Genomic DNA, 23,457 nt, shown 5'->3' on the forward strand with positions numbered 1-23,457 from the left:
TGTGGCTTAAATAAAAATTTTAGTATCTGTTTCATGTGTCATAGGAATATTTGAATTTAGGAGAACTATCTGTTATTTGAAAAACCTCCAAGAATTTCTTGGGCAGTGCCCCCTTTTGAGGGGGAAATTAACATTATGTTAATCAAATAATTGAGTTATATATTAACTTTAGGAGAAGAGCAACAGCATTAGATTTACATACATTTGGGCAGCCCCTGTGGTTCAGCGGTTTAGTGCCACCTCCAGGTGTGGTCCTGGAGACCCGGGATCGAGTTCCACGTCAGGCTCCCTGCACGAAGCCTGCTTCTCCCTCCGCCTGTGTCTCTCCTCTCTTTCTTTCTTTCTCTCTCTCTCTCTCTGTGTCGGTCATGAATAAATAAATAAAATTTTAAAAAAATTATTTTTTTTCTTTTTTTTTAATTTTTATTTATTTATGATAGTCACAGAGAGAAAGAGAGAGAGAGGCAGAGACACAGGCAGAGGGAGAAGCAGGCTCCATGCACCGGGAGCCCGACGTGGGATTCGATCCCAGGTCTCCAGGATCGCGCCCTGGGCCAAAGGCAGGTGTCAAACCACTGTGCCACCCAGGGATCCCCCCAAAAAATTTACGTACATTTCTCTGGGTGGGTTATTTGGATCTTTTCTCCTAGAATTTCCTCTGCTAACTGGCTCACTATTAGACTTTCTTTTCTCCAGCCTTGAGTTTGTAACAGAAGATGTAAATTAATTTTTAGAGAAATTTCAAATAATAATTAAGAGGCTTCAAAAAAAATTTTGGCCAGCAAGTTAGAGAAGAATTACCTCAAAGTAATACGTTCCCCAGGTTAAAAGAAGTAATTATTAGTTTATTTGCATTTTTACATCTGTTCCCAGCTTTCCCACATTAGCCTGAACAACCCAGGAGTTGAGACTGAATTTGTTCTATGGCTGCTGGAAGATGATTACTTGGATTTCATATATACTCCATACTCTCAAGTAATTTGCTTAACTTATGAAGCAGTAGCCCTTCACTTGCAATCTTAGAAGAAAATCTCTAGGAGCCGACACTTACCAATATAGACTTTTTGGAACTTTAATATAAGGCCCAACACTTGTTGCTGAGAATCCTGAGCCTTCCCCTTTCTTTCTTGCATGGCTTAGAACCATGGCACAAGCCTTACATGTCCCAGCCATCTGCCACACCGTCAGTATCGTTCTCTGCAGTGATAAATCTACAGGCTCATGTCATTTGAACTCTTCCCAAGCAACTGTTGAAGGGTATAAGGATTTTTCCATCTTCTCTGATACCTTCCTTAGTTTAGAGGAAGAAATATTGGCTTATCACCATCCCTACCACCTCCCACCCCACAGCCACCACCACCCTGGTGCCCCTTTATCTGGTGATAACTACTATTTATTGGAAGAGAAGCTCAGAATTGGGCAATTTTTCCTGTTGATTCCTTATGGATTGTGGAATAAAAATTCCAAGTTTCTTTTCTCGGTTTCCTAATAAGGACTGCTGGTTTTGTTTAGTGGTCAGGAGAATGTAGTTGTGTCCTCTTACTGCATTTTTGTGTCCTCTGGTGCAGGGCTCAGGTATGTCTGTGTAAAGAAAGAAGGGGGATGGTACAGTTGGTCAGCTGCTACACCAGCCCTCCCCCTGCCAGTTCTCCTGCTCCACCAGCCCAAGGGGTTCTGCATCCATGTGGTAGTGGTCTTGGCTTACCATGTTGCCCACTCCAGTGCCCTCCCATCAGCCCAGTTGAAGCAATTATAAATGATATGTCTTTTTTTTTTAAGAATTTATTTATTTATTTATTTATTTATTTATTTATTTATTTGACAGGGAGTACATGCACGCACAAGCAGAGGGAATGGCAGGGAAAGGAGAAGCTGCTGAGCAGGGAGTCCAGAGATGCAGGGCTCAATCCTAGGACCCTGAGATCATGACCTGAGCTGAAGGCAAATGCTTAACCCACTGAGCTACTCAGGCTCCCCTGATATGTCTTGAACAGAAAAGAAAGAGGCAGTATACAAACCAGATTTGTAAGTCATTTAAGAAGTGCAGAAAATGCTAGGAGTAAACCTAATGGTGAAATTTGTGTTAGGGCACTGTTAAACTTAGACTTAAAGGAATGAGTTTTCTTCTTTTTTTCCCTCAATATTGCTAATATTTTTATTTGGAAAAAATTTAAATACAGAAAAATCCAGAAAGTAATGTAACATATTCATTTGCCCACCCCTCAAAATTCACATATTTTAATGTTATCATTTTGCTTCAGATATTTTTTAAATTAAATAAATGTTACAGATAAAGGAAAAGTTTCCTTAGAAACATTCCCTTGGTTCCTTTCGCTTGTCAGCCTCCCTAGAAGTAACCATTATCATGAATTTGTTGTGTATCCTTCCGGTCCATGATTTTACACTTTTATGACATATGTCTTATATAAATCCTTAGTATTGATTTGTGCATGTTTTAAAATTTGTAAAAGTGGAATCATATACATATATTACTCTGTTTTTTTCCTTCTGTCACTTTACATTATAATGGATGAGTGTAAATCGTTTAAGTATATTGTGATCACTAATTTATTCAGACTCTTTCTAAAGACTTATTTTGTGGTTTTTATTTATCATTTGTTCTTTTCTTTCCTTTCTTTCATTGTTAAAATTTGCTTTATTCCACTCCTAATTTGGAAGTTTATAGATCCTGTTTCTTATGTTAAAATTTTTAAGGGCTGTTTTTTAAATTTTATTTTAACAAAGTCTAAAATGATTCTGGGTCTGTATCATCCTCCAGAACAAAACCTGGATTCTAGCATGCTTTAACTTCTCATCTGTTCATTCTGCTCTCATTTTTTGTGGTTATTAAGATCTAGAACTGTGCTGTCCAGTATAGTAGCCACTAGCTACATGATGGAATTAAGCACTCTTTAAAAAGAATGACGCCTGGGAACGCCTGGATGGCTCAGCAGTTGAGCATCTGCCTTCGGCTCAGGTCCTCATCCTGGGATCCGGGATTGAGTCCCTTCAGACTCCTTGCAGGGAGCCTGCTTCTCTCTCTGCCTATGTCTCACCCTGTCTCTCTCTCTCTCTGTGTCTCTCATGAATAAATAAATAAAATCTTAAAAAAAAAAAAAAAAAGAATGAGCTGAATTTTTAAATTTTCGATTTTAATCAGTTTAAATTAAAAAAACTTGTATTAGATTCAGTTTATGGAAAGATTTAAATATGTTTGGAACACCCTGGATATGTGAAATTACTATAAACTTTATGAACTCTAAACATAAATCAGGTGCTCCTGGTGAAAACCTAGCACCTGAGTGGAGATTTGCTTATGTTAAGTGTAAAGTACATGCCGCATTTTGAAGATTTAGTATAAGAAAACTTCGTAAAATATCTCATTAATAATTTGCAAATTGATTGCACATTGAAATGATAAAATTTCATTTTTAAAAATTTTTCTAAAGATTTTATTTATTTACTTGAGAGAGAGAATGAGAGCACAGGATGAGGGAGGGTCAGAGGGAGAACCAGACTCCCTGCTGAGCGATGAGTCTACCAGGAGCTCAGTCCCCCACTTTAGGATCATAAGCTGAGGCCAAGGCAGACGCCTAACCAATTGAGCCACCCATGCACCCCAGAAATGATAAAATTTTAGATAGATTCAGATAAAGTATTAAAATTAATTTCATCTGTTTTCTTTTTTTTAATGTGGCTATTAGAAAATCTGGAATTATGTGTTATATTTCTATAGGACAGCACTGGTCTAGGGTTTCTGTTGAAACTTTTTTAAACACAGTAAAATAGGTATTGTTATCTACAAGTAATAGTTAATTAGACTTATCAATATTAAGTAATTATACATTACTTCATATATGCTTTGCTTCCATCTGAATTCATTTTTCTAATTGCTAAATTTGATCTTTAGTAACAGGTCCTTGTTGAAAGGAAGGCTGTGTTTGTTGATGGTAAACTCTCTTTAAGTATTTATATTCTGAGATATCTTTATTTTTCCTTCATTCTTAAATGATAGCTGGGACAAGGTTCTAGGTTGACAGTTTTCCTCAACTACATGAACATTACTCCCTATTTCTTCTATTTATAGTTGCTGGTGAGAAGTAATTCTCTGTAGATAAAACATCTTTTAACTTTGATAATTTCTTTTTTTTTTAAGATTTTATTTATTTATTCATGAGAGACACAGAGAAAGACAGAGGCAGAGACACAGCCAGAGGGAGAAGCAGGCTCCATGCAGGGAGCCTGACCTAGGACTTGATCCCGGGACTCCAGGATCATGCCCTGGGCCGAAGACAGGTGCTGAACTGCTGAGCCACCCAGGGATCCCCTAACCTTGATAATTTCTACAATTTTCCTCACTTTACTATAGTTTTACTACAGCATATTTCATTGGATTCATTTGTTTTGCTTCCAGCTTGTTCCTTGGCATAAGCTTTCAATCTGGAGACTCATGACTTTAATTTGGGAAAATTCTCAGCCACCATGTCTTTGCCTTCCTACTAGTACCTCTGTTCTTCGGCTTCTGAAATGTCTGTTAGGTGTATGTGGAGCTTCTCAACTAACCACTCTTGTATGCTAACTTCTCTTGTATAGTGTCCATTCCTTTATTGCCCTTTGTTGCATTCTGAGCTAATTCCTCAGCAGTCTGTGACAATTTGTTATTTCTTGTCCCTCATCTAGAATTTATGTTTTGAGGGTTTTTTCTTTTTTATTTCAATGAGCCTAGTTTTATTTTCTGATTTGCAATTCAAAAAAAAGTTCAGCTACCTGTTGATTTTTGCCAAAGTTCAGGCCTTCTTGGCTTCTTGATACTTTGTCCCCATCTGGTCACCAGGTGTTCAGTAATCCACCTTCCTGCTGACTTGCCCTCAGATCAGCTCTTAGAGATACTCCAGACTTCTAGAATCCCTGCTGTGCCTTCCATCTGGCTACCATGTATGTCTGCCACACTGTTGCTGGCTCTCAACCCACTGCCCTTGCCACTCGGGTGCTAAAGGAGCCTCATATATATAAATGAGACCTTTTGTTTAACTATGGCTCTCTGTCTACCTTCTTGACCATTCTGGGTTCAAACTGGATTAGCACAAGCCTGCTTTGTTCTGGGAAATGAGAAGAGAGCCCTTCTGCCTTTGAGTTCCTCAAATCCCATTGGATTCAACTTATCCTTCCCATCAGCCCACTAGAAGGTTGAAGTATGTCTGAGATCATTGATGTACGACCCCTATCCCCATTTATTCTTCACAATCCTTGGCACAAAAACTTTGGGCTTCTGTTTCAATCCCTTCATACTGTACCCTCCTTCTTGTCTCCAGCCTCATGGCTAAGTGTTAATGGTGGACAGGGTGTGTGGTAAGATAGCCTGAAATGTTAATTCCTTCTGAAATTACTCCTTGTTACCCTGTTCAACAAAAGCAGATGACAAGGTTACATGGGAATCTGAATGTGCTCACTTTTAAGATTCTGTTGAATATAATTTGATATTTGGTAATTTAAAGACTCATTAAGATACATATTTCATTGTATAATATCTGTATAACAACACACCGTCTATGAAATGCTCTAACATCTCGCTTGGTCTTAAGCATGACACTTGGAGTTCAGTGTGATTATCATCTGTCATTCATAGATGAAGAGACTGAACCACTGATCAAATCACTGGCCCAGATCACAACAGCTCCTACGTAGGAGCAACTCAAGACCATGTCCTGACCTGCATTCATGTTATAGTACCACACTGATCCCAGGGTAAAGATCATTTGGCTTGTTTCTGACTAAATGTAGTATGTGCTTGTTAATAGAAAGCCCTTACAGAGAGATTGCTGGAGAAACCAGCTTTGCCTTGAATTGTAGCTCTTCACATTTCCAGTCTTCATTCATCTGAAGCCATTAACATTCTCATTCTACCTGCTTTTTGTGTGTGTGGCATTTTTCCAGGTTTCTTTTTTTCAGTAATTTATATCTGAGATCACTGTTTAAAAAGGGATCTCTCCATCATATTGCTGTCACTAATCCACTGCATAGAAAAATATTGAAAATTATGTCATTAACACCCATTTTTTGACTTTTTTTAACATTGGAATAACTGTATGCTGCTTCTTTAAAAATGCCTATCAGCTACAGTAAGAAGGTACCCCAGCTTGAAATCGACCAGCTGGCCTACCAGCTATGAATGAGAGCCCAGCACTTCTTGACAACAGAGGGTCTCCTTTATGACCAGAAGGGTCGAGCTTCTAGCATGGAATTGAGCTGAGCCAAATGGTCCACATAGGGACCATCTTCGTATGCTCTCACTTGCTAAGATTTTGCTGTCTCCAACTTGGCTGGCTACTATAGCAAGATCTGTGATTTAGAAATTCCTGTGCAAGAGAGTGGGGAATAGAAAAGAGAAGTTCTGTTTTCCTTCATGATAAAGAAGGTTTCAGGGAAGAGGGAGAAATGGTTGATTTGGGAAACAAGAACTCCATGAGAGGCTCCTGGGTGGCTCAGTTGGTTAAGTGTCTGACTCTTGGTTTTGCTTCAGGTCATGGTCTTGGGGTCCTGGGATCAAGACCCGCTTTGGGCTCTGCGTATTTTTTTTTTTTTTCTCAAAAAATTGAACACAAATAAACCAGTTTTTTTTTAAGCATCCAAACATGAAGACTATATAAATATTAACATGTAATTTATCAACTTAAAGGAAAAATGTTTATGAATTAGCCACAGTTCAGAGTCGTGAATTTTGGCACTTAAATTTTAAGAGAGTTGTGGGCAGCCTGGGTGGCTCAGCGGTTTAGCGCCATCTTCATTCAGCACGGGTGTGATCCTGGAGACCCGAGATCGAGTCCCAGTCCCAGAGAGTCTGCTTGTCTTTCTCTCTCTCCTTCTGCCCATCCCCGACTCGTGCACGGGCATGTGTGTGTGCTCGCTCTTTCCTTCTCTCAAATAGATAAATAAATCTTAAAAAAGAAAGAAAGAACTCTATGAATGTACAGGGTTCCAGAGCAAGGTGAACTGACAGACTGTGGTGAATAGGCAGCCCTCAGGGAGAACTGAAGGTTTACTAGGTCGTCTGCCTTGAAGAAGAGCTTTTGACTTCCTAAAAGACTTTACATACTTCTGATCTGTTTTACATGTTATTTTATAATCTGAGTTTTTAAATTTTTCATTATTTTATGTGGACTTTCTATGTATTCACATAGCCTATTTTTTGATCCCATGGCATTAATAATTACATAGTTTACTTAAATATTTCTCTATGATTTACTGTGTGAGTTGTTTCCAGTTATTCTGTATTAGAAATAGTACAACTAAAATGGTATTTTTAGTCTTTCTTTGAGTCTTCGTTCCAAAATGGAATTACTGGATCATTTTATAATTAGTCCTGTGTGTCTTTCTCAGATTGCCAGTTTGTTCTTTGAAAATATATTAATTTGCAGTGTCACCAGGCCCACCAAACAGTGGGTTTTGTGATCTTTAAAATTTGTTTCTCATTTTATCAGATGAGGCATTTACCGCAGAGCTGTTTGTTTCATTTTGCTAAAGCCAAACATTATGCCAAATGTCAGTTTGCTATTTGTATTTTTTCTCTTGGAAACTCTTCATATCTTCTGCACACGTTGTGTTATAGAGACTGGGTATTCACCTTCCACCTTTATGTGGTTTTGAAATGTGTGAAATACTTTAATTTTCTAACTAGCCTTTAGCCAGTAAAAATATATTGGGAGGGCAGTCCGGGTGGCTCAGCGGTTTAGTGCCACCTTCAGCCCAGGGCATGATCCTGGAGACCCAGGATAGAGTCCTGTGCCAGGCTCCCTGCATGGAGCCTGCTTCTCTCTCTGCCTGTGTCTCTGCCTCTCTCTCTCTCTCTCTCTCTCTCTCTCTCAGGAATAAATAAATAAAATATTTAAAAAATATATTGGGATATGCAGCATGTCACATAAATCTAGGGATATTTTTCCCATAGTTGTAGTACTCTATAAATGAGTCCAGTTTGAGCTGTCACCAGAGTGGGCAGGTGCTGCTCCAGGTTGGTGGGTCAAAATCAGGAAACAAATCAGCCGGGGTGGCAGGATGTTTGGCTGTCCTGCCAAGGCTGAGAATTTGGTAGAGATGCTGGAGTTGATAATGGAAGAATAATAATGCATGACACATTTGTCAAGTCACATCAAGAAGTGGGCTAGAAATCAAAGCGAGGCACGTATGGGACAAAATATGCTCAGGCTGGGCTTTCTTAGCATCCTGCCTTCATCTTAGAGAAACAAAGTGAGTGGAACATGTGGTGGATTTCTGGCACTACTGCCACTGGCTGCTGGGTCCCTGCTCTGTTCTTTAACTAGTGGTGGAATCATCAGAAATCAATGAAAATTGCTTAGAGTGAATGCACATTAAGAATAGGGGTTCATATCAGTTCTTGCACCACTGCTATTTTAAAATTAGAGCAGTTATGCAGATAAATGCTGAGTGTGTGTGTGTGTGTAAAATGTATCCTCTTACAAACTTACTTCTTCTCCATAAAATATCTGTTGACTTATGTGATCCTGAGAATAGATATAGCTATTTTTTTCAAACCTGCCTCGAATGTGTGCTTTCCCATTTAAATACAATTCACTGAAATATTTTCTTTCTAGTCTCCAGAGAATACAGAGGGCAAGGATGGATCCAAAGTAACTAAACAGGAGGTAAGTGTATCTTTGACATCCTGAATTTAATGTTTTTAACTGGAATTGTTTAATATTGTTGGGATTGTCTCCATCTGAATGAATACAGTTCTGAATAAGGTTGTTGAGACAACGTAAACCAGAGATAAGAGTGTCACTGTGTTGTGTCTCTTGGCCTCTTGGCCGAGGTAAATTTCAGTTGAGAACACTGATGCATCCTTTTCCACTTACTATGTTGTTTATGTTTCCACCTGTCGATCCTGCTATCTGTTCAAGTGGATACTGAGAATTCCTTCTGGGCAAAGAGTGAGATAATAGGTAAATTCATCAAGGAGAACAAAGTCTGCCTTTCACTGCAAGGAAATGAAAGACTGTTGATAAAATAAATTCTCTGCTCCAGTGAGTGAATTATAAATTTCTTTTTTTAGTTCTGAATATATGCCCAAAAAATGTCATCTCTAAAGTCAAAAATTGTGAAAAGACACACAAAATGACAAAATATTAAAATTTTTTTAAAAAAACAGGAAAATTCTTAGAACTTAGGATAATTAATTAGGTAACAATTCAAGGAAACTGTATTAAAATACAGAAACCTCCAAAGAGCTAAGAAATTGAGAAAGATGATTGTATTTACCTACTGTGGTAATATCATGAACTCCTAAAAGGAGATGGATAAAAAAGTAACAAATTAGATGCTAACTCTGATGACATTCACTTTTAAATAGCTTTACAGTGTGTAGAAAAAACTGCAGCTCTTACCCTTGAACTTATAAGGGGTCATGTGAGAGACAGAAACAGTATCTAGTTACAGATTCTTTGATTGGGTGATTCATACTGTGGTTTAATAATTCGGAGGAGTTTGTCATGATAGAAGCACCCCTCCACAAAATTTGTACAAGGAAATTTGTTCTGCCAAATAGAAAACCTTTTAACAGAATCTGTGACTAAATTAATTTAAAAGCAAAACAAACCTGAAACCAAGGCCCCACCATCCATTTACCAAGCATTCAGTGTTTAACAGTTTGGGAGGTGAAGTTTGTGATCCCATGTCAAGTTTCAAGTTACTAAACAAACGCTAGAATGAACCAAAAAATGATAAATGCATGGATTTTCTTGAAAATGGCGAAATGTAATTTCTAGGACAGTTGGCTAAGTGTAACAAATCTTAATGTAATTTTTAGATTTGGACACAAAATGCATTTGGATTTTTCCTTAGGAGCTGCTATTTAAATTGATCTGTCAGTCATAAAACCTAGAAACCATTACGCACAATAGATCTTGGATAGTGTAAACAGTCTTTCCTATCCTTCTACACAGAGCAGTCAAGCTGGTTAGAATATATGTAAACTATTCTTGCTTATCCAGCTGTCTTATACATATTTTGAGTCTCAGAATTTTAAGTATTTGTGTTATTTATATATTTTATATTTTTAGTATTTTACTTTATATTGTATTTATTCTATTATTGCTAACAAAAATCGTTCCTAGGAAAAACTCTTTCCCTGTCCTTTAAGCCACGACCAGATTAAAACTCATGATTTGTCTTCGGGACATCAACACAACTGTTTGAAAAGTGAAAAGGTCAGTCAGCTAGTGGGTTAGGGTAAGAACTGTCAGACAGTATATTGATTGATTTTTTTTCCCCCCACTGAATTGACTGAATTTTCTAGTTTATGTCATTGAGTATGCACAGGCTTGACTATTGGGAATTGAGATCAGTTACAAAGAGGGATCCTCTTTTGAAAAACCTCTTCCACTGCAGTGATATTTGAAGGGCATAATGCAGAGTATAGCTTTTGGACAATAAGCGACCACAACAATATGTTAAAAGCATTACACTTGGCAGTTTCCAAAAGCCCTTTCGCATTCGTTATTTTGTCTGAGCATTACAATAATCCTGAAATGAGGGCAGAGCACATTCATTCCTTAACAGAAAATACTACGTACCTGTAATATGCCAAGCGCGGTTCTAGGCTCTGCAGATTCCACAGTGAACAAAAGAAGCCAAAATGTCTTCCTTCATGGAGCTTCCATTTTAGTGGAAAAAGAGAATAAAATAATATCGCTGAATATTTGCTATGAAGAAAAATACAGCCAGGAAAGGGAATAATGAATATCAGATAATTGTTTTTTTTTGTTTTTGTTTTTTTTTTAAGATTTTTATTTATTTATTCATGATGGACAAAGACAGAGAGGCAGAGGGAGAAGCAGGCTCCATGCACGGAGCCCGACGTGGGACTCGATCCCGGGTCTCCAGGATCACGTTCTGGGCTGAAGGTGGCGCTAAACCGCTGAGCCACCCAGGGATTCCCCCAGAGAATTGTTTTTAATAACAGATATGCAGCTATTATTATTTCCAGCTTTACTAAAGGAAACAAGTCCTGAGAGAAATACATTATTTTCCACAGGTGTCATAACTTTTGTATTGCAGAACCAGGGAAGCTATGTGAGCTTCCTGATTCAAAATCCTCTGTCCTCATACCGCTTTTGTGGTAATCATAAATCTGGTTACCCAATGCCTTTTCTCTGTCCTCTCCATTTCCCAGCCAAGGCTCTAATATCCATCTTTCCCTACTTCCCAGTTTTGCAATAATTTCTACGTGGCTCCTCGTTTGTCTTTGGAAATTAAAAGCAACTTGATTTTTGGCTTCTGTCAGCAACTACACATGGTCCCTGACTTGTGATGGTTTGACTTATAATATTTTGGCTTTTCTGTGGTGCAAAAGCCATACTCATTCAGTAGAAGCCATGCTTTCAGTTTGTTCTTTTCCCAGACTAGCTATATGTGGTATGATGCTCCCCTGTGATGCTGGGCAGTGGCAGTAAGGCTCAGCTGCCATTCAGCCCTGTGATCATGATGGTAAACAACCAGTACGTGTACAACCCTCCTGTACCCAGAAAGCCATTCTGTTTTTCACTTTGAGTATTGCATTCAATAAATCACATGGGATATTCAACACTTTATTATAAAATAAGCTTTATGTTAGATGACTTTGCCCAGCTCTAGGCTAATATTACATGTTCTGGGCACAATTAAGGGAAGCTAGGCTAAGCTATGATGTTTGGTAGGTTAGGTGTATTAAATGCATAAATATTGTAATATTTTCAATATTTTCAACTGAGGATGGGGTTATGAGGATGTAACTCCATTGGAAGTTGGGGAAGATCTGTGCATGGTTAGACTTAGGAGCATTAAGAAATCTTATAAAAATAAACATACTTCCAGATCCCATAAGAATGGCCCATATATTTCAAGCGGTATTCAGCAAAGTCCAAGGACTCTACTTGAATCCAGTTGTCGGTGAACTTTTGTCATAGTGAGTTTAGACCTCCATGTTCTTTTGCAACGAAGATGGTAAAGTAAAAGACTATGTGTCTTTGGGAGTAGCCTTCACCAGAATTTGCTTCAACTCAGAGAATGATCAGTTAATCAAATGCTTATTAAAACATTTCATTGTGCCCAGCAGCTATACCCCACAGTGACAAACCCTCCCATTACTTGTCTCTGTAACTCTTGGTTGGTGACGTGTCATCCTGAAAGTCATCTTTCCTCTTCTGAGAATCACTGTCTTGACCACGTCTCCCAAGGATTCACAATCAACAAGTTGAGAGAAATTCTTAGTGTCTTTTTTTTTTCAGTTGTCCTGCCTAACAGTCTGAGTCTCAAATGAGTACTTAAAATTCTAGTACTTTAAGGATGAAAAAATAGCAATCTAGTCCATTTTATATCCAATAAATACAGTATAATCATTTATAGATTTTAAGGCTGTGAAAGCTGATGGAACTTTCCAGGAAGGTGTTCACACTTGCATGCATAACCATGCTACTGCCTGTGAGTGAAAGGTTCGCCTCAGCCTCCACTATTTGCAATGAAAAAGAAAATCTCTTATGGTGGTTACTGGAAAGGAAAATTTAAGAAAAGTCCTTTTTTTATAGCATAGAAAGAAGAGCTGGTAAATTTTAGACAGAAAGTCATAAAATGATTTTACAGTAGAAGATGTGCTTTTTAGAGACGGTTGATTTAGACAGCCTGGAGAGGCAGACTTTGTTTTTGCATTAATTTCCTGGGCTTTTTATTTTGAAACTCTTGTACTGGGCCTGAATTATAAAAAGATAGGGAGTCCTTTGGATCAGAACGGCTTTTGGGCCCTGCAGGATACTGCTTGCTTGGGTGGGAATATCTCTGGAAATCCCAAAGGGCTCTCTGATATCTGCCAAGATCTTCAGTATGCTCAGGTGTTCACATAGAGAGGAAAGAATTAGAGCACCAGAGTTGGGAAGTTGTGCACATGATTTGGCCCCACTTCAATGAGATTTTATTCATGACGACTACCTGGTGGATAGAAAGGCAGTTATAAGTAGTGGTGAATATGTTTGGCCTCTTATCAGGCCTCCGCCTGGATAGTAATCGGGCAGGGGCCTTACCATGCCTCTCCTCAAGGTCACGCTACTACACATTTCTGGCGCTTACCCATTCTATTCACCTCACCATTTATGGAGGGCCCCTGCTGGGCATTGGAGCTACAGAACTGCAGGAGAAGTCAGCCTTGTGCCATAGGGGTACAGTCGCAATACAGATGAGGTGAACAGTGAGGTAAGGCTGATGTGGTACACATAAGTTGACACTAACTGGAGAGGGATTCAGATAAGGTCCATTCACCCCTCTTGAGCATAGAGGCTGCCATTTTTTCCCTCTCAGAATGTATCACTCTGATCACTCTTTTGCCAGCTCTGCTTCACTTGGGAGATGATCGGGTAGTCCTTGAGGCCTTATAGAAGCATCAAAGCTGAGCCCTGTTTGGTAATTAGTGGATGCTCCTTTGCTCTTCCGTGCTCGGAGAGCATTTTTTTTTTTTTTTTTTTTTTTTTTTTTTTTTTTTAATTTTTTATTTATTTATGATAGTCACAGAGAGAGAGAGAGCGCGGCAGAGACACAGGCAGAGGGAGAAGCAGGCTCCAAGCACCGGGAGCCCGATGTGGGATTCGATCCCGGGTCTCCAGGATCGCGCCCTGGGCCAAAGGCAGGCGCCAAACCGCTGCGCCACCCAGGGATCCCTCGGAGAGCATTTTGAAGGAAGTACAAGTTACCTACTGGCTGCCTGTTTTATTTTTTTTTTTTTATAAATTTTTATTTATTTATGATAGTCACACAGAGAGAGGGAGAGAGAGGCAGAGACACAGGCAGAGGGAGAAGCAGGCTCCACGCAGGGAGCCCGACGTGGGATTCGATCCTGAGTCTCCAGGATCGTGCCCTGGGCCAAAGGCAGGCGCCAAACCACTGCGCCACCCAGGGATCCCTGGCTGCCTGTTTTAACGGCTAATGTTGTCTTTTCTGTGGTGATGATACCCAGTTCATTGCAACTGACTGTTCTGAGAAAGGCATCACAGGATTTGGGTTCTGGTTCCCTGTGACTCATGGGTGCATTGTCATGAATACACCCATGGTAATCCTAGGAGACACCATGGTATTTCCTATGGAGCATCTGATACAGGCATCCCTCCCATACTAGGCATCAAGCTGTACATCCTCTTACCCCGTGCAGTGAATATATCACGGCCACCACTTCACCGGCACCGTCTCCCAGTCCCTTCACATTGTTTTAGCTGGCCATAAGTCCAGCTCTGATTTTTTTGCCTTGAGACCCCAGGGTTAAAATTATTCATGGAGGCTCTGGCCCTTCATTTCCTTCTGTAGTTTAAAGAAAGATGAGTTTCGCTTCCTCTGGCTATTTTCAGGAAGCAAGTTCTTAGATGTGAAGATGGCAAGAAATATTTCTTCCAGTTTGGCCTGACCAGCTGACCTACACTGACCTAAGTACAGCTTCAAGAATTCCATAATTCTTTGCAGTTGTGGCACGGATTCCTGCTGACTTCCCTAAAAAAATTTGAAACATTTAAGCTATGGTAATGAGGCAAAGTCTGCATAAGGCAGCAAGAATTAGGGGAAAGATTGAGCTCATTTTTTAGGCACATCCTTTTGAGAATCTACTATATGTTAGGTGGTACATACACTGTTCTGCCAGAGAGAACAGTGAGTACAACAGACAAAAAGTACGGAGAATTTATTTCTGGAACACTTTTAAAGAAAGGCAGTTGTACTTTCAGAATGTGAAATCCCTTGGGGAGCCATGTTTTGCTGATGGTAAGTAGAATATCAGTTCTGTATGCTTCTTTCTGAAATGCCTACAACAGTTTGGCTATTTTAATTTTCTTTGCAGTTCATTTGCTTAATTTGCACTGCCCTTGAAGAGAAAACATTTCCTGAAAAATACCAAGCTCAACAGAGTTTCCCTAAATTTTCTAAACTTCCAAATTAAAAGAAAAGATTAGCGAACTTTTGGAGCACCTGGGTGGCTCTGTTGGGTAAACATCTGCCTTTGGCTTGGGTCATGATCTTAGTGTCCTGGGATCGAGCCCCACATCTGATCAGAGGGGAGTTTGCTTCTCCCTCTGCTCCTGTCCCTCCCCAATGCTCGTGCTCTCGCTTGCTCTCTCTCTCTAAAGTAAATTTAAAAAATCTTTAGAAGATTAGTGAACTTTTTACTCTGTCTCAATCTTAAACATACACATTCAGCATATAAATAAATATGTGTATTCTGTTACAGGTAAGAGGAAGTCTTTCTTGTTAACTGCCTAATAAGATTTATTATCATCATTCTCCTTTCTAACATAGTAACAAGTCAGGAAACTCCTATTTTTGTTTCTACACAGTTATGTAAGTCTTTTTTGTATTAATTTGTAAGTTTTAGTTCTATTTGTAAAGAACAAGAGTCAGACTGGCACTAGTTCTTAAACAGCCACTCAATGCTCCTGTTGTTCATTTTATCATAAAAGTAGATTATGGGTCAGAACCTAAATTAATCTTCCTGTCTTTTTCTTAACCCACAACACCCTTAATTAGGAGAGGCCATTTCTTTGAACAATGTGTCTACACGTCTGTAGGAAACTTCCTCTTGAGTATTATGGTACACACAACACAGTAAGGCCTTTGAAATATACCTTACTGTGCTCACCTGGAGAGAGAGTAATGGGAGCCATACATTACACTCTTCCAACAAAGTAAGGAATGAATTTTTAAAAATCAACTTGGTTGTCTATAATAAAAATTGTTTTTTCGTTTCCTTTGTAGCCCACTAGACGGTCTGCCAGATTGTCAGCGGTGAGTACTTTAGAATCCCCTGGCTGTTAGTTCTTATGAGTCCATGTTCCCCCTGTTCAGGACAAAGCAGCAGAAGGAGGATTAAGATGTTATGTCCCTTGAGTTTTTTTTATTTCCCTTTTGGAAATTACCCGAATCACAACTTCTAGCAAATGTGACCAGCGTTGCCAAGCAATTCACTTGATCAGATACGTCCATGAAAAGTAGCGGCCAGCTGTGTTACCAAGAACATAACACCCAGGAAGTTGTTGGATATTCCAGATCTCTGCAACAAAAGCAGCACATTAAGCCAAGTCCTACCCTTCTGATTCTACATACAATGTACTAAAGTGGACAACAGTCTCCGTGATACATGCTTCCGTCAGAATGTGGTGGAAGTTATCAGAATCCATGTGCATCATTTCAGAACCATAGAATCTTTGAAAAAGTAATCCACTTGGCCACTCAGAGTCTCCCTCTGTGGGTGAGGCCTGGGGAAGAGAAAGGGGTTAAGGTCATTAGAGCTGGGATGGGCAGGTGTGACCAAGCCTTGGCCATGAAGGTGCTTCAGCCCTTCTCACCGTGGTGTGCTCCTTGCTGGCTCTCATGCTTCTCCTTGCTGCCCTGCTCACATACAGTCCTCATTCTGCCAAGACAGGTGGTCAGCCTGGCTCTCTGCTGCACACTGAGATGTAGGGATAAAGGCATTGGTTTCTTGGCTACCAGGAGCTACTAGCTACTTTGGCCTTTAAGGAAGCATGGATATCATCCTCAGCCAACACCTGTGCAGGCACAGAGCGGGGAATCAATGCAGAAATGGCTATTTAGGGCACTCACAAGTTCAGAAGTATAGCCGAGTTTGAGTTGTGTAAGGCAGTATTTCACCTGAGTCCCAACCTAAGGAAGTAATATTAGAGCCAGCAGAAAGCTTAGGAGCTGGGAGATGTGTGTGTACACAGTTAAACTGGATTCTCCTGAAGCCCCTCAAGATGGTGTGCTCTGTTCAATATTAACTTTCACCGTGGTTCAATAGTTATATTTTAACTTTTGTTAGGCTTAACCGTAGATTATGCTACAAGCCATTGTAGTCCATGGATCTCTAGCCCACTAAGGAAGTAGTGTTTGTAAGGCAAATAAAAACCAAAACTTAAAGCATTTCCTGAGAACCATGAGCCAGCAGTAGAAGCACCTTCCACTGAGATCACTGCCCGTGCTGCTGACACAGAGCCGCCTCAGTGGCCAGTGGGAGCACAGCCTGCAAAACCCCATCCTTTCCTGTCGCATCAAAACACTTGAATGCTGAATCTGGGAGAGGTCTGTCTTACAGAATATACAGAAGAAAACTATTCACTGTAAATTGTGTTGATATAATATGTGAAAGCCTGAAATAAAATCTTTTAAATCCTAAAAACTTAGGAGCTATGCAAGCTGCTGTGTTTGGGGAACAGACTACAGATTTAGGGTGGTAAGATTAATAAACACATCCCTTACTTCTCAAGCCCACTTTTCATTTTTTATTTGAAAAGTCATGTCTGACATCCAGTCTTCTGGAATTACACTGTCTAAGGTTTTCCTTTTTGCCTTGAACAGGGCCAGAGGCAATATGAACCTGAACCACCTAGAGGCATTGGGGAGGAACGTGTATTTTTCTCCAAAGAGGGAGCCCTGGGCAGTGTCTTCCACTTTAAAGCCATTCTCCCTAGTGCTCAGAGAAATGAACACTTATTTTTTTCTAGCTTGATGAGAGAAATATCTGCCCTAAAATAGCTGTGGAAAACCAGAAACTTAACTGACTATCTTCCCCCATGTGCCACCCGGTCTCAAATACTCTGGCAAGCAGAAGAGGGCTGGAGCCCCACATGGAGGGGACCAGGGCCACAGGGCAGGCACTGCTAACAGCAGTGGGGAAGAGAACCACATGACTCGAGAAAAACAGTCACCTAGTGGACTCTTTGGCTAAGTCTAAGAAAAATCTTAAACTTTGGGAGCTAACAGTGGACATTTTATTATCATAATCACATTCTTCATAAAAAGCTCTAGGGGCAAGTGAGCCCAATGTCTGGGTGGGCAAGAGATTCTTCTCTCACCTTGAGCTGGCATTGGAGAGGATGAAAGTAAGAAGAAGCTTGGCTACAGAACTTGAAATCCACATCAGAGGTGGAAGGATGTGGAAATGATTTTGAAATACTTCACAGGCAGCAGTCTTCATTACCGGATGGGTTTTGCCTGCGATTGTGCTGTGATTTCTAGACTGTTGAGAAGGCCAGTGTGACTGAATTCATTGAGTCATTTGGCTGAGGGCCTGAGTCATTCCTCTCGCTGCTGTGCTGTGATCAAAGGAAGTACAGAGACATCAGAGATGGAAGCTTAAACCTGTTCCTGGAGAGCTACTCTGGATTGGGGAATAATGAGTCGGCTTTTAAATCTCACCTGCTGTTCACTTGAGAACCCAGGATGAAAATAGTTATGAAACGCACAGATCTTTATGCTGTTACCTGATGCTGAAAATAGAATGAAATATTTTTACATGAACAGAATCATAGTCAAAATGGACTGTCGTCTTTTGCAGTCTTAATTGTGTTTCTTTTGGTCCTGACGGTTGCCTCTTTCAGTATTTGTATAATTTAATTTATCTTTGCAGAAACCCGCTCCACCCAAACCTGAACCTAAACCAAGAAAAACATCTGCTAAGGTAAGAGGTGCTCCCTCCCCCATGTTGGCCTTTTAAACAATGAATAACTTATAATCCCATATCTACAGATCATCCAAGGAAAGATCACATTTACTGTTTCAGGCTAAATGTACCAACTAGAAAAGTGTCCCCATTGTTACAGTCTTTCTCAAAAGCCATAAAGCATATGCTTTACCAGGAACATGTTTCCCATTTGGTCAGTAAAGGTGAAGAAAGTCAGAGCATGTTGCTCCAAGAAGCCTCATATCCAGGAGGGGTTTGGTAGCAGCACACAGTTCACATGGTGGTTCAGAAAGCATGAGGCTGGGCCCTGGCGCCACAGCCACCAGCAGCTCCAGAGACTTGGGGAAGGGATCTGACTTCCTACAACTGGTCTTAGGCTAGTCTGATGACTCATCATATAATAATTAATACTAGCATATAATTAATATCAGCAAACATTTATGTGGCTTGACTATGCCAGACCCTGTTCTAATTGCTTTTCTTATGAAGCCCTCATATCAGTCCTACACATATCCGGTTTTACAAGCAAGAAAACAAGCACAGAATTATTAAGAAACTTTTCCCAAATAGCTTTTCTGTGCTCTGCCCTTCAGAGCATTGTTGTGAATTATTTGAAACTACGTGCGTTTGGGAAGCGCTGGGTGGCTCAGTCGGTTAAGTGTCTGCCTTCGGCTCAGGTCATGATCCCGGGGTCCTGGGGTCAAGCCCCACGTTGGGCTTCCTGGCCCAGAGGGGAGTCTGCTTCTCCCTCTGCCTCTCCCCTTGCTCATGCTCTCTCTCTCTCTCTCTCACTCTCTCTCTCAAAATCTTTTTAAAAAAAGAACTAGGTGTATTTGTGGCAGGAGTAGATGATTCTGAAGCAGAACTACTTCTTTGGCTTTGTCTTAAAATCAGGAACTTTTCTTCACATAGAGCTTCATTTTCAAGCATTTTCTCAACCTTCTCGTCCCTCTGAGGCCCTCATCCCCTGGCTTCCCTGGCTTCTGCCTCCTTCTTCAGTTACCACTGCTGCTCTCCACGGCAGAACCACTTCTCTGTAGCGAGAGAGGAGGTCCACTGAACAAGTACACGAGGAGAATCATCATTTTTTCCCCCAGAAGAGAAAGTCAGTGGACAGTCTGAGCAGCCCGTTAACATTCTCATAGAGCGTCAGTGTAACTCACCGCAGCCCTGCAGAACTGGCTTCCCCTTCGTCCTGAAAGCCACCGCGTTGGCCATGGTTGCACTCGGCCTTGTGTTTGGACGAGGCCGACTGATTCTCACTGACCGCACACCCTGTCTAACATGCTTTGTCTCCCTGTGCTTTGACCCTCTGTTAGAAAGAACCGGGAACAAAAATTAACAAAGGTGCTAAAGGGAAGAAGGAGGAAAAGCAAGAAGCTGGAAAGGAAGGTACTGCACCATCTGAAAATGGTGAAACTAAAGCTGAAGAGGTACTTTCCATAAATACCTCCCACTGATTGACTCAGTGTCTAAAAAGAAATTGCTCAATGCTTCAGCCGGTGATAGCACGTTCATAATGTCTCTTTTTATTGCCCGCAATGTTATTGCAGATCCACATCTCTCGCTCAACTGTTAATGTCTCAACCTCCAGAGGTACCCCACCCAGCACACTGTCAGTAAAGGGGCAGATTGAAACAGTGAGAGTTAAGGGTACAGTAGAAAATTCTGCATGTTTGCAGTGACTAGAAGCAGATAGTAGTGTGGTGTTTTCTATTAGAAACAGTGGGAGCTTGCAGGTAAAGCTTCTGTGGCTGTTTGAAAAGCAGAAAGCACTAAATGCAGCAAAGTGTTCGCATACTATATTCCTGCCTTGTCTGTTTTACATCCAGAGTTGAAATAGGTTTTGCAATAGAGCTGCTAAAAAACAGGTGTTCAAAGTGTGTGTGTTGGTTGGGTGGACTTTTTCTTTGGCTTCTAGTAGCTTTAATAGTAACTGCCTCTCTTTTTTTCCCTTTTTCACAGGCACAGAAAACTGAATCTGTAGATAACAAGGGAGAATGAATTGTCGTGAAAAATCGGGGTTGATTTTATGTACCTCTCGGGGCAACTTTTAAAAGCTATTTTTACCAAGTATTTTGTAAATGCTAATTTTTTAGGATTCTACTAGTTGGCATACAAAAATATATAAGGATGGACATTTTATCTTCTCATAGTCGTGCTTTTTGGAAATTTCCATCATCCTCAAGTGAAATAAATATCAGTTTGATATTGGAAGCTGTGTGTAAGATTGATTCAGCATTCCACCTGCTTGCTTTAAAATTTGAGTCTTGTGCGTACTGTGGTGTTTTTACTGTGCGTATTTAAAATTTTCACGCAGTTTTTCTAGAGCAATAATCAGTGGTGCTTTTGTACCTAGGTTTTATGTGATTTTAATGAAACATGGATAGTTGTGGCCACCTGCTGACTATTTGTGGTTTAAAATAAAAGGTTTTCTTGCCTGCAAAATACCTGCTCCTTAGTAGTGTCTTTACTAAACTTGGGTAATGTTTCATTTTGTTGTTGCAGAACATGTGAAGAATATTTACAGTTTGTGCTATAATGGTAACTAATAAGTCACACAGGCTTATTTCTTAATTGTTGGGCCTTTAAAACTATTATTACTTTAACAAAACCATCTATGAATGCTAGTGTGGAAGAATTAATCTAAAACACCTGATGCCAGGGATGCCTGGTGGCTCAACGGTTTAGTGCCTGCCTTCAGCCCAGGGCATGATCCCAGGGTCCTGGGATCGAGTCTCACATCAGGCTCCCTTCAGGGAGCCTGCTCTTCCCTCTGCCTATGTCTCTGCCTCTCTCTCTCTCTCTCTCTCTCTCTCTCTCTGTCTCTCATGAATAAATAAATAAAATATTGAAAAAATAAAACACCTGATACCAGAAGTGGTCAGCAACGATCACCATATAATAAACTTAGTAAAACACTACTTTTTAAAAGGTCTTCATAAACAGAATAGAGTTCTGTTAAACCAGAGCTGTGAAAAACCATAAACTAGGGCTGATCCTTAAAAATCTGTCACTTCCAAAATATACTAAATCACATTTTACTAAAATACTTTCTCATTAGAGAGGACTTCACCACTTTGAAAACTCTTCACCCAGCATGACCATATTTTAGTCTTGCATCAACTGGAGAAAGGAGGTGGCATAGGTAATATCAGAGCTCCTTTCTGGCTAAGAAATAGGGACTTGGATGTATATGCCTTCAGGAATGAGAAAAATCAGGATTCGAACCTGGTCTTTTGAATTTTAAACATCACCTGTCTTGGTCTGTTCAGGCTACTGTAACAAAATACTACAGTTTGGGCATCTTATAAATAAAAGGGACTTTTTTCTCAAAGTTCTGGACACAAGATCTAAGCTTCAGGTGTCAGCATGGTTAGGTGGAGGCCATCTTTCCGCTTCTAGCCTTCCCACTGTGTCCTCCTATAGCAGAAGGGGCTAGGTTGCTTTCCAGAACTTCCTAAGGGTTGTAATTCCATTCATGAGAGCTCCACCCTCATGGAAGCACCTCCCAAATGCCCCATCATCTTGGGGGGTAGGATTTCAACATAGGAACTTGTAAACATTCAGACTATACCAGACCTTCTTTCTGAAAGGACACAAGAGTGCCAGGAACAGAAGAACAACTACTTTGTAAATGTAATTTTTTTCCTACATTCCTGAGAAGTTTGGAGACTGCATGAGCACCCCCAGGAAAGCTGAATTCTGGGGATTCCTCTAAGATGAAGACTTGAATCTTTTAAGATGAAAAGTAGCACTAGCACCTGCACTGCTCAGAGACTTGCAACAAGGCTCTTGTTCCTCAGGGTCTTAGCGTTTATTGGAGGGCTCAGAACTTGTGTCATTATCCCAAGTCTGTTGTGAATCAGCTGCATTTACGGCCATATTATATGCAAAATAATCTTGTTCATAGTTAGTTTTTGGCTTCTGATTATGAAATGTACCTTAATTTGTGTTGGACACACTGAACAAAGGAAAATAGCTGATATCCTGTGAATACTTAAAATATTTTCAGTATGCCACCAGTACACAGCTCAGCTATAGTGCTAGCTTGCTTCCAAATCACAAATGCAGCATAAACTTCACAGGTCTTCTTTTTAAACAATGACAAAAGTGCTACAGGTGATTTTTTTTTAAATAGAGATAATAGTACATAGAGAAGTCAAAGTCCTCCCTTCTCCCATTCTTGTGTCCTAGAGGTAGCACCACACACCATTTTCTCTGGGACTGTGTGTATATATAGTTGTGAATATGCATGCACACACATATCCACATACAATTTTTAAAGGAGAGAATATATACATTCTATTTTGAACTTCAATAAATTATAATTCGAGATAAAAATTATTTCTAATACTGCAGTGCTGCCAATGATACTGCAATAAACATTCTTGTACACAAAGCTTTTGCCTACTTAGATATTTCTACTCAACTAAATAATTTCTTAGAAGTGGAATATCTGAATCAAAGGGAATGTACATTTGACATTTTGACTATTGCCAAAAAGTTGTACCCATCCACTTCCATCAACAGCACATAAATGTCATCTTTTCTTAACCTTTGCCAGCACTCTTATTTTGGTCAGCCTAGTAAATGAAAAATAATGCCTCACTGCTTTAAGTTTAGATTTACCACTAGTAAAATTGAGCTTTTCATATTCTTAATGGTCATTTGAGTTTCTTCTGTGAATTCTGATGTTTTTCTACTTTTGGGGATTAGAGTGTTTTAATTCATTCACACACACACACACACAAAATCATTACAGTGACCATTGATGCTGTTACTTTTTCTCAAACACGCAAAGATCAGGGATTCTTAGGTCATTGGTATGCATCTATTAAGGTTTATGGGTATTGGGACGTCTGGGTGGCTCAGTCGGTTAAGCTTCTGACTCTTGATCTCAGCTCAGGTCTTGATCTCAGGGTCATGACTTCAAGACCCTCATTGGGCTCCACACTGAGCATGAAGACTTTTTGAAAATAAATAAA

At 40.0% G+C, this 23,457-nt stretch overlaps 1 protein-coding gene and 1 long non-coding RNA gene across 8 annotated transcripts in view; one reads left to right on the forward strand and one right to left on the reverse strand.

Annotated features, from left to right (window-relative positions):
* HMGN3 (high mobility group nucleosomal binding domain 3) overlaps positions 1 to 20,917 on the forward strand; it is a 32,580-nt gene extending 11,663 nt beyond the window's left edge. Inside the window, exons 2-7 of one of the 4 annotated variants that reach the window (XM_072832288.1) lie at positions 8,607 to 8,657; positions 15,766 to 15,795; positions 18,416 to 18,466; positions 19,789 to 19,902; positions 20,023 to 20,122; positions 20,435 to 20,917. In XM_072832288.1, coding sequence (XP_072688389.1) covers positions 8,607 to 8,657; positions 15,766 to 15,795; positions 18,416 to 18,466; positions 19,789 to 19,902; positions 20,023 to 20,122; positions 20,435 to 20,448 — 360 coding nt within the window. In that variant the 3' untranslated portion in view covers positions 20,449 to 20,917. The other 3 variants (XM_072832289.1, XM_072832290.1, XM_072832287.1) reach the window with 3 other exon arrangements.
* LOC140636739 (uncharacterized) lies at positions 434 to 16,246 on the reverse strand. Of its 4 annotated transcripts, none has more exons than XR_012033954.1 (5): positions 15,650 to 16,246; positions 11,857 to 12,969; positions 10,584 to 10,663; positions 8,868 to 8,989; positions 434 to 1,581 (listed from the first exon to the last, which is right to left on the reverse strand). It is a non-coding gene; the product is annotated as an uncharacterized lncRNA (long non-coding RNA). The 4 variants fall into 4 exon arrangements; XR_012033952.1 differs by having other exon boundaries at positions 10,584 to 10,712; XR_012033951.1 differs by lacking the exon at positions 11,857 to 12,969 and having other exon boundaries at positions 10,584 to 10,712; positions 15,650 to 16,238.
* Positions 20,918 to 23,457: the final 2,540 nt, after the last annotated feature.

This window comes from Canis lupus, chromosome 7 (assembly GCF_048164855.1).
Source record: "Canis lupus baileyi chromosome 7, mCanLup2.hap1, whole genome shotgun sequence".
NCBI lineage: Eukaryota > Metazoa > Chordata > Mammalia > Carnivora > Canidae > Canis > Canis lupus.